The following is an 11,581-nucleotide window of genomic DNA, read 5'->3' on the forward strand; positions in this document are numbered from 1 at the left end:
ATTGCACCTGATTCGAGCAATGCTGAAATCAATTCTAGGAAAATAAGAACCGAGGATATTTTTTTCACTTATGTTCTATGATTACACATTTTATTAATAAAAATAATAATTAATATATTTTATGTATAATGTGAATAAAAAGTAAATCTATTTATTTAACGAAAATGAAAAAAATAAGCCAACTGAAAATTTCCTTTGCAAATTCGTTAGATATCGAGGGTCAACCGACTATGTCTTCCGAATAGGTAAGTTACCTACCTAGTTAACATACTCATGTTTGTGAAGTTATGACAAGACGAAAAAAAAAAAAAAAAAAAAAAAACAAAAACTTTCACATTAAAAACACTTCAATTCGAAGAAAGATCGGAAGAGCGGTAAACTTTCACATTAAAAACACTTCAATTCGAAGAACACATGTGATTTCTTTCGAATCATACCAATCTATATCAAATCGTTAATCGTTTTAAAGACTTTGAAATTTTTATTAATTAAAAAAGAAAGTAATAATCATGGAAAAGTACGATATCATCGAACTAGCAAAGAAACAAATACATGCATTATAACAGAACTAACCCAAGTTTTTTACACGATAAAAGATCTTTCAAAATGCAACTTAAAATGGAAAAAAAAATGTGAACGAATATTTTTTTGTTTGATATAACACATGCCACAATACCTATTATGTTTCTTATCCTATGACATAACTATTATTAGAAAAGGTACATTCGTATGGCCTTAATATTGAGAAATGTAAATAATAAGTGCAATATTAAGGTACTTAAAATCTACAGACATTATTCATGAATATCTCTTGAACCATATAATCTATGTGCAGATTTTAATCCAACAAACCATTTTCATTTTTTTAAAGAAGGTTGGTTGCATTTTTTTTTTTTTTTTTTTTTTTTTTTTTTTCACACACTGAAATTAGATTTTCAAATTGCTTGAACCAGACGATTCAACTTTACTACAAGAAATTGTTTAATTTAAGTCTCCAAGTGTAGCCCAGACATGAATAATTAATTGTTACATACTATTCCTACAAAATTAGCGACCAAAACACAAACAGCCGACACAGCAGTAGTCGAAATTCGAAAATATAAAAAGCTCTTTGTTGGATTGAAATTAGATTATCAAATTGCTTGAACCAGACGATTCAACTTTACTATACAAGAAATTGTTTAATTTAAGTCTCCAAGTGTGACCCAGACATGAATAATTAATCGTTACATACTATTCCTACAAAATTAGCGACCAAAACACAAACAGCCGACACAGCAGTAGTCGAAATTCGAAAATATAAAAAGCTCTTTATTGGATTGAAATTAGATTATCAAATTGCTTGAACCAGACGATTCAAATTTACTACAAGAAATTGTTTAATTTAAGTCTCCAAATGTGACCCTGACATGATTACATGAATAATTAATTGTTACATACTATTCCTACAAAATCAGCGACCAAAACACAAACAGCCGACACAGCAGTAGTCGAAATTCGAAAATATAAAAAGCTCTTTGATTGGTTAACTTTTTTCCGTCAGAGCGCTACTCATCCTGTGATTGGTTTGCTCGTAACGCCACACACGCTCTCTGGTGTTCAAGTTTTGAACTCGAGTGCGCTTAGCAATTCTTCCCCCAGTAGGAGATTAGACGTCGGAGCATTCACTTCGAAATCCTGCGTTGTCAGATCTCCAAACTGGTTGTACTCGTCTGTATCCATAGCAGTTAGGGACTTCAGACGGATACGTTTGGCAACCTCGGCTCTACTGACGATGTTCTGACTCTTGGTCGGTGATGGCTTCTGCAGACAAAGAGAAGAAAAACAAACAGATTAGATTATAAACAAATCAGCAAATTACTTATTACTTTCATTACAAAAGAGGTTCCTTGAAAAAAGTGTTCATAAGAGCTTTGAAAATACCAGCTTCGTTTTCAAATGGTGTAGATAATGTAGATATGAATCCTCGTATTCTCAAAGACACTGCTTAGATGAACGACACCTAAAGTCCTACTCTCCTACTCTGTAGTTACAATCGTACATAGATAATGTAGGCAGTAGGCATACAATTTGACCTGAACATGTAAACATCTACTTTCTACATAAATATTGACTGTCTGGCTAGGGGACGTTAAACAGAGATGAACGATACCTAAAGTCCTACTCTCCTACTCTGTAGTTACAATCGTGCATAGATAATGTAGGCAGTAGGCATACAATTTGACCTGAACATGTAAACATCTACATTCTACATAAATATTTACTGTCTGGCTAGGGGACGTTAAACAGAGAGAAGACTAGCGTCTGGCTGTGGGACTATAAACAGGGAGGAGACCAGCTAACCCTAACCAGTGAACGATGCTTAAAGTCCTACTCTCCTACTCTGTGCAATCGTGCATCTTAGATAATGTGGGCAGTAGGCATACAATTTGACCTGAACATGTAAACATCTACTTTCTACATAAATATTGACTGTCTGGCTAGGGGACGTTAAACAGAGAGAAGACTAGCGTCTGGCTGTGGGACTATAAACAGGGAGGAGAACAGCTAACCCTAACCAGTGTAGCAAGCTGGCAGTTCCTCAAAGGGTTCTCTCTGCTTTTAAAGACCAAGCACAAGTCATCACAATGGTTGACTGCGGTTCAGGACGAGCCAGCCAATTTAACATGGCTAGAGCTAGAGACCATCACCCCGGTGTATAGCAGATACACTATGCTTTTTCTTTAAATAAAAAAGGTCTTACATTGATGTTTTTATTAGGTATCTACTTTTTAAGTATTACTGTGTTTCTTTGTAAATTATTACCTTTTATACCCTGGTTCTTTTCCAAAGAGGGAAAACTTTGGCCCTAGGGCGGGAGTTCACCCGATTTGGCATGTAGAAGGAAAGTCCTTTGCTCTAGGGCGATGAGCTCTTCTAACAGTTTATTTATGAATAAAGAGAGCATTTACACAATTTAGATGTAGATAGGTATCTTTTTAGAGAAAGAGAGAGAGAGAGAGGGTTTTATTATTATTATTATTATTATTATTATTGCTTGTAAAGAGAACCTACTACCTATAAGTATTTTCTTTATACCAATGTTTGTTTATTTTTGAGCGGGAAAGTATTTGCCCTCGAGTGAATACTCACCCAAACCCTTCTATTGTTCTATATTAATAATTTTATGTACTTTGTAGGCATCACAACAAACGTTAGGGAACTCAGCAAATAGAAGTAGGTAAGCCACTTCTATCTCTGTTTATTGCCATAGGTCGCGAAATTCAAGGCAGCATTAATTTAAAGAAATGAGCTGACACATCAAGAACTATGCTGAATTGTACATACTGTGGGTTCTGAGTTTCAGAGTTCTTGTACTGTTAGTATCATAGGTCATAACATTGTCCTAGATCATTTGTTGGTATCGGATGTCATAACATTGCGATGTAATGTAAAATAGTTCCACAATGTTATGATTAGTTTTGTTAAGAGGAGTTCCGTAGGTTTTAGTGGGTAGGCGTCCATGGTAACAAACGTTAGGGAACTCAGCAAATAGAAGTAGGTAAGCCACTTCTATCTCTGTTTATTGCCATAGGTCGCGAAATTCAAGTCAGCATTAATTTAAAGAAATGAGCTGACACATCAAGAACTATGCTGAATTGTACATACTGTGGGTTCTGAGTTTCAGAGTTCTTGTACTGTTAGTATCATAGGTCATAACATTGTCCTAGATCATTTGTTGGTATCGGATGTCATAACATTGCGATGTAATGTAAAATAGTTCCACAATGTTATGATTAGTTTTGTTAAGAGGAGTTCCGTAGGTTTTAGTGGGTAGGCGTCCATGGATACCGGGCGGTCCATGCACGAGTCCCACACAGAAGGTCTAAGAGCTTTCCTCTCCTCGTAAAAAAAAAGTTCTGATTCTAACAAGGCAGACGCTTTACCCTCCAAACTAACTAGACCGGTATTCTAAATGAAGTAATTTTCTATTCTCCCATGTTATTCTATCTTAGGAATCCAGAGATCAGTGACTGTGGCCGCTGGCTGATCGTACATACGATGAAGGATTGCAAGAACAACATGTTCCACTTTTGTGACTTGGACACAATCCCGGATAGAAAGATAGAGGGCAAACTGCCCCTCACGCAAGTTGTACATAAGTTGGACTCTAGCTATGAGGTAAGATTTGCTATCTGTGTGCTTCTCTCTTCAACTCACCTACTTAATGCAGGAATATTATCTTTTCCTTTGAGAAAAATTACTATTGTTTGAAATGAAAGTTTTTTTTTTTTTTTTTTTTTTTTTTTTGAATAAGCAACACGGATAAAGCCGTCCCTCGCCTTCTGGCCGCAAACAGCTGAAGAGGCCTCAGTTACTAGACTTTTTCATTTGTAATAGTTTTATCCTTTCTTCCGTCCAAATTAATTCCCAAGGGCTCCAGTGGTGATGATTGTGTTTGCACAAGATAGAAAATTTGTTTATAAATAACTACAAGAGATAAACTCTTCAAACGATCGCCTTCCGAAGCCGGAAAGTAAAAAGTAACTGAGATTTCTTACACGTATTACACCCGCCCGCTGCGCCGCTTAGAAGCTGATGCAGAACAAGTTGAAACAATATTGTTTTAACTTGTGTTGCCCTTCTATTTTTATTTATTATGGGACTGGTTGCTCCTCTCCCAAGAGAGTATGCAATTAACACTGCGACCTCTGTAGATCTATTGTGATCAGTATTTTTTCCCCTGCCCAAGCTGCTATACCCTGGCCTTGATGGAACCTAGAAGTACCCTCCTGGTATATTTCAACCTCCCCAGTTTCTCTAAAATTCACCTGCAGCACCTCTGAAGAGTCCGCATACTCAGGTTTATTCCAGAGAAATGCTGTGAGTCCATATACTATCCCATTAAGAGGATACCAAAAGGTGCCTAGGCCAGAGAGCTAGCTTGGGGCCGCCGAACTGAAGGGGTCTAATGAGGGGTTTGATAGGTCTGTTATCCCAAGGCCTTGATGTAACCTAGAAGTACCCTCACTGGTATATTTCAACCTCCCCAGTTTCTCTAAAATTCACCTGCAGCACCTCTAAAGAGTCCGCATACTCAGGTTTATTCCAGAGAAAATCTGTGAGTTCATCTACTATCCTATTAAGAGGATACCAATAGGTGTCATCAAGGCCAGAGAGCTAGCTCAGGGCCCCTAAATTGTAGGGGTCAGATGAGGGATATTCAGGTACATAATTATGGCTGAGTACGAGTTGGTTCCCAACTGGGAAAAAACGTATTAGTTGGTTCCGGTTGGAAAAAGGTTTGTATGAATTGGTTCCCTGATACCTGCCCTGATTAAATGATTTTTTTCCTCATTCTACAATTTTTAGTCCGTCCTTCCTTTATTATTACTAATAATAAAAGGTCGTTGTACCCTACTTCCTGAGACGGACTTGACCATAGTCCCATTCAGGTACCCTCAAAAGAGCCAGTGTTATTGTGTCTGTGGCTTGACAGGGCTGGTTTTGTCTCAGTTTTACGTCCTCCAGCGAGACAAAAATGGATGTTGTAGCAGCATTTCTTCATCCCAAGCTAGAAGAGGAGATCTATATGGAATTATGTGCTGGTTCGTTTGGTGGTCAATACTGTAGACTGTTGAAGTCAATCTATGAACTCAAACAAGCGAGTCGAGTTTGAAACTTGGGACTCGATAGTTTCTTGAAGGAACTAAAATGTGTTCGGTCTAAGTATGATCCATGTGTTTATTTGAAGAAACATGGTAACTCATGTATTTATATTGCTGTCTATAGATGTTAACGATCTATTGATCTTCTCAAATGATAGGTAAGTTCGATAAGATCCCAGCCACATTAAAGGAATCTCTCATCATACCCATCCCTAAAAAAAGCAACAGCTTGGAGACCTCAAATCACAGACCAATATCAACCTTCTCTAATCACGATCGAATAAACTACGGGCTAAAAAATTCCCGGAGTGACGGACCCAGCTTGTTTGCAGGTACATAGGTACTGATCTTCTCTAATCACGATCGAATAAACTACGGGCTAAAAAATTCCCGGAGTGACGGACCCAGCTTGTTTTTTTATGTAGATATATTATTATTCTACTTGATAAGGAGAACCAAAAAGCCAGATATATATTTTTAAAGGCTCTGCTTTGAAGTTCTGCAAAATATATCTGCCTTTTTGGTTCTCCTTATCAAGTTGCCCCACAAAACTTATATATGTTACGGTAAATGTAGAAAATTGGTAATTTTGAAAAATTACCGGTATCACCAAACTTGCTGGTAAATGTAAGAAATTTTTCTAAATTTCTTACTTTTACCGGTTATTCTTTAAAATCACCAATGCTCAGTGGTAAATGTAGAAAATAAAGATTTCTAATTCTCTTTTGAAGTTAATATTATCATAGCCAAACCCCTCTTTTAAATTGCAAAATAATTATTATGGCAATGTACCTTATAAATGACGCTCTTGTCTAATTACTAATTTCAACTTTCATGACATCAAACTTTTTCAATACATTGTGTTCTAGAGGTGTTTTACCAACTATTTTAGACTTGCTTTCATTCACTTTCTGTATCAAACTTTGGTACTTATCTTACATATAATGACTGCTGAAACCCTCCAAGAGATTATTATTCTACGTAAAATTTCATGTACAATCGACTATTGATTCATTTCTTGCGAACATCCCAACTAACTGAAACGTACAGACCTGTGTGACATATCATTTCGCGGTACTTTGCTTTTCTAAATCATGTGGTAACATCAGTTTGAAAATTGCAAAGTTCGCAAATCGATAAGGTGATTGGAATGTACATCATTTCAGAATATTTTTCCTTCCTAAATCATGTGTTTACATCAATTTATTTATTTATTTTTTTTTTTTTAAGACCATTTTTCGCAAATTTGCGAAATTTGGAATGTTAACAAATTCGCGAAAAAAGGTCTCAAACCAAAAAGTCATGTTACCATATAATTTAGGAAGGTAAACGACGATGAAATGATATGTATGTCACACGGGTACTTTTGAGTTCGTTGTAATGTTCGTTTTTATAGCATACACTCGCCCACAAAATTACTTCGACACTTCGAAAAATGTCCATAACATCCATTCTACCTTTTCAACAAGGATGATCCCCCACAAAAACACAAATGTGAAAAAAAAGGCCAAGTTCCTATCCAAAAATGTCGGCCTATAAAAGTGGTGAGATAAGAAATAAAGGCCAAGTCATGCATTCTCAGTTTTTCGTGCCTTATGAATCTTAATTCCTTCAACCTTCTCTCAGTTTCAACTTGACTATGTTTTCTCTTCGGATTTCGATTTACCCATTTGCAACTGCTCCATTACTGGTGGTTAATTACGCACGCATGCACTCACTCGCGCACTCACTCACTGCACGCACGCACTTACGCACGTACTCGCGCTCTCACGCACGCGCGCAAATCTACAATTTTATTTATAGACATCTCTACAATTTTATTTATACAGAGTGTTTATTTAGTCCGGGGACCCCTTAATATTTTTTGAACGGCTAAAGATGAGAAGCTGAAATTTAGGGTAGTATCATTTTCAAAATCTTAAATGGAAACCCCCCCATTTGTAATACATCATATCAAAGATCTTAAAAAAACACACAGTATGTACTTTGATATGTGTTTAAGCTCGATCCGACAACCAGAGCCGAAGTTATAGCTTATTCAATTTTCAATATTTCCACGCTCTTCTGCCGATAGGGGAAACACTAAAAATGGGAGTCATTTTGATCTATGATTTGTGCTTCAAATAGGTCGGTCCTACTAATGATTCATATTGAAATTCAGACCCAAATATTAAATTTAAAATATCGGCCCTGATGGCCTTGAGGGGTAGATGTTTTGAAATTGCATTTATGGGTTTGAATTTCAATATGAATCATTAGTGGGACCTATTTGAAGCACAAATCACCGATCAAAATTAATTTCCTATTTTTAGTGCTCCCCTATTGGCAGAAGAACATGGAAAAACAAATAAGCCATAACTCCGGCCCTGGTTTTCGGATCCGTATCAAAGTACTACGTTTTTTAAAACCTTCGATACGATGTATTACAAATAGGGGGTTTCCATTTAAGATTTTTAAGTTCACCCCCCTGGGACCGACTCTGGCTCCGACCTGAATTTGGCAATTATGTACTTAAAAAAAAATAAATAAAAAAAAATGGTATTTTAAAAGATAAAACAATACCGTGAATTTCAGCTTCTCATTTTCAACCGTTCAAAAAATATTCAGGGTGTCTAACAAAAACGAAAATTAAAATTCTAAAATTCTCTCCGGTTTTCCAGTCCATTTTTTCCAATTTTCCAGTTTTTCAAAATTGTCAACCTTATCCTTACAGACTCGCACTTCGTGCTCGGGAGGGGGGCTTCGCCCCCCTCCACCCCCCGGGGGCTTGATGTTAATAAAAACTGATATTTGGGGGGTTTTAGGTATGGTTTTGGGGGGTCTACTCTCATGCATAACTTTTTCGATATCTCGAACCGTTTGGTGAAAACCGCCAAAAAGCGGTTATTTCCGCCTGTGGACAGAGCTATGTGCAACTTTTGCCGATTTTCAGATTTTTTCCCTTTACTTACTCATCAAGACCTACCATCCTGCCAAATTTCAAGTTTCTACGACATCGGGAAGTGCCTCAACATTTTGATGAGTGAGTGAGTGAGTGAGTGAATGAGTAAAAAAATTGCGATTTTTGCGCCTCTATATCTCCGGAACTACTTGGTATTAAGAGCTCAATTTTCAAGGTATGTTTATGTTTATTTCTCGTGTAATGGCGGAAAAACTCCACTCAACAGTGAAAAATTGCCCAAATTTCAAACTTTGAGGGCCAGCGGCACCCCTTAACTTGTGTCAATCGGCTTGAAACTTAGTGTACGTTATATTCTGTAAAGACTGATCACTTTGGGGGGTTAGTACAATCGAATTTCCGAAAAAAAATTCCCCCCATAGGAGATAAAACCCGTCATTGTTCTAAAAAAATAACTACTATATTTGTTTTATTTTATCGTATTACCCATTTATATCTTAAATTTAATTTTGATATATATACTCATATCGTAAAAAAATCGAATTGAAATTAAAATAAATATTATTACTCTCATTTTTTTTATAATTAAATTGTATCTTTTCATTAATCAAAACTCGCGACAGGTAAAAAACACACTATTCCCCTTTGATTACGATGGTAAAAGGTACTGGTCTCGCCAGACCTTGTCACGCCGGGAACGAAAAAAAAAAAAAAAAAAAAAAAAAAAAACCCCGCAAAAGGGGTTTGGGGAAAAAAATAAAAAAACAGGGGGGCCATTTCTGAAATATAAGCGTGGTTCGCAAATCACGAACCACCCTGTATAAATTTGTTCTCGATCGATCGCAATATTCCTACCTGATCATTTTTTTCTGAACCCGGCTTGCGCAAGTATCCTCTCTTGAGTGTTGTATAATCAGGTAGAACATATTCTCTTACAATAGTATTATTATCGGAATCTTTTCTCCGTGCTATTTCCATATCTTGATAGAAATTCTGAGAAACAAAGCAGGAATCCTCTTTGACTTGATTAATAACATGAGTTTCATCCATCACATGCAATTGTCTGTAAAGTAACAAGACATGTTTATAAACTTGAACTTTTCAATTTGATTGACCGAACTATAGTGAGGTCTACGTTTTCACTCGAACGTTTTGCATATGGTTTGTATGTTTTTGAATGTTTGTTCAGCTATAACTCCCGATTGTCTGGTCCGATTTTAATGAAACTTGGTACAGGTTGGCGTCGCAAGTTTAAATTTAGAGTCTCAGAATTGAGCGGTACCGATTTTTGGTCTGAACGTTTCAGAGTCCAATAGGTGACTCACCATCATAAACCCTTCCTTGTATTGTTTCTACAAAGTAAAAAAAAAAAAAAAAGAGGAAAAAAATGTCAAAGAACCCAATTCGCGATAAATCTATTGTTTTAAAAAAGGCCAGCCATTCTTTAAATTTTTTTTTCACTTTCTTATAGGTAGGTTTTTTTTTTTTTTTTCACTTTCTTATAGGTGAGCAATTTATGTTTAGATTTGTACTCCTCAATTCTCTGTATTTATGTAGTCAGTTTTTTTTATGTTTAATGAGGTAGGTAGTCATTTTTCATTTTTTTTTTTTTTATGTCTTAGTATTCTAGTGTAGGTAATTTAATATTGGTTAAAATGGGATCTATATCCCGTAAATTAAAAAAAAAAAAAAAAAAAATCTTTTTGAGTGACTTTATAAAATCTGTTTCTTGTCCTTTAGATCAAAATAGGAACATGGTCAACAAAGTCACTCAAAAGATTTTTTTTGTTTTTTTTTTTTAGTTACAAAAAAAGATCCACAAACAATAAAATAAAATAAAATAAAATAATAATAAACAAATAACAAAAGCATAAGATAATATATAAAATTAGTGAAATAAAAGATGAGATTAGCTAACTAAGCTGAGAAAGAAAAATACTAGGTAATAGCTGACAAAGAAAAAATCTGAAAATCAGAATAAAATTAAAAGTAAAATACCTATGAGACCTATATCATTATAAAAACTCATTATATGAATATGGTACTCGATCTATAATGTATTCTTTAAGTCAAGTTTTAAATGTATTAAAATTATTTTCAGTTTTTAAATTTTGAGGTAACGCATTAAAAAACTTTTTATTACGTAAGACATACCTATAGATCGTATAGAAGGTACCTTCTTTTCTATTTCGATACATGTGAATTGCGTTCATACGTACAATCGTCTCAGCTTGGACAAAAGAGTCTGAGTGAGGTCTACGTTTTAACTCAACAGTTTTGCATTTGGTTTGTTTGTTCTTCTACTCGTATAACTCGCGATTGCCTGTTCCGATTTTGATGAAATTTGGCGCAAGACCAATTAAATTGTCTACGAATTTAATACTCCACTACATCCTATGAGTCATCATCATAAACACTTGATCGCAATTCTAGGTAAATCTTTAGTAAAAGGTTCAAAATCTACGTTCATAAAAGACCATTCATTATTCAGATAGTTTTACATTTTCATGTCAATTTTTTAATATTGAAAAAAAAAAAAAAAAAATATTATTAGTAAACGTCAATACCTCGGGAACGGTTTGGAATTTCGGGATTTTCCGATTTTTCCCAGTATGTACAAAAAATAAGGAATCTAATGGTGAAAACCGCATCTTCCTAGCTCATCTAGAAGTGGGTTAGAATTAGTATGAGTGAGTGAGTGCTTTTTCTTCTACGACTTCTAGATCCCGAGATAAATTGATTTAAAAAATACCGATAAATCTTGAGCTCTGACGTCACGGCATACGCTCCCGTACACGATGACGTCACATCAAAGCTCCCTCGCAGGCAACACATTAATGTGTTTGAGCGCATACGTTTCTGCGCATTTCTTTCTGCTCCTCCGCAAGCGTCCTTGCAAAGTGAGTGAGTGAGTGAGTCAGTCAGTCAGTTACACAACCGGCTGTATTAAGTTTAGACTCGCACTTCGCGCTCGGGAGGGGGGCTTCGCCCCCCTCCACCCCCCGGGGGCTTCGCGTGTTCGCTACGCGGGGTT

The 11,581-nt window shown here is 35.9% G+C and overlaps 1 protein-coding gene across 1 annotated transcript; it reads right to left on the bottom strand.

The window, feature by feature from the left end:
- Positions 1-1,599: 1,599 nt before the first annotated feature.
- On the bottom strand, positions 1,600-10,867 carry LOC113467112 (actin-related protein 6-like). Its single transcript, XM_026823112.1, has 3 exons — positions 10,702-10,867; positions 9,403-9,610; positions 1,600-1,803 (listed from the first exon to the last, which is right to left on the bottom strand). The coding sequence occupies exons 1-3, from the start codon at positions 10,758-10,760 to the stop codon at positions 1,600-1,602; spliced, it is 471 nt and encodes a 156-aa protein (XP_026678913.1). The 5' UTR covers positions 10,761-10,867.
- Positions 10,868-11,581: the final 714 nt, after the last annotated feature.

This window comes from Diaphorina citri, unplaced genomic scaffold (assembly GCF_000475195.1).
Source record: "Diaphorina citri unplaced genomic scaffold, Diaci psyllid genome assembly version 1.1 scaffold407, whole genome shotgun sequence".
NCBI lineage: Eukaryota > Metazoa > Arthropoda > Insecta > Hemiptera > Psyllidae > Diaphorina > Diaphorina citri.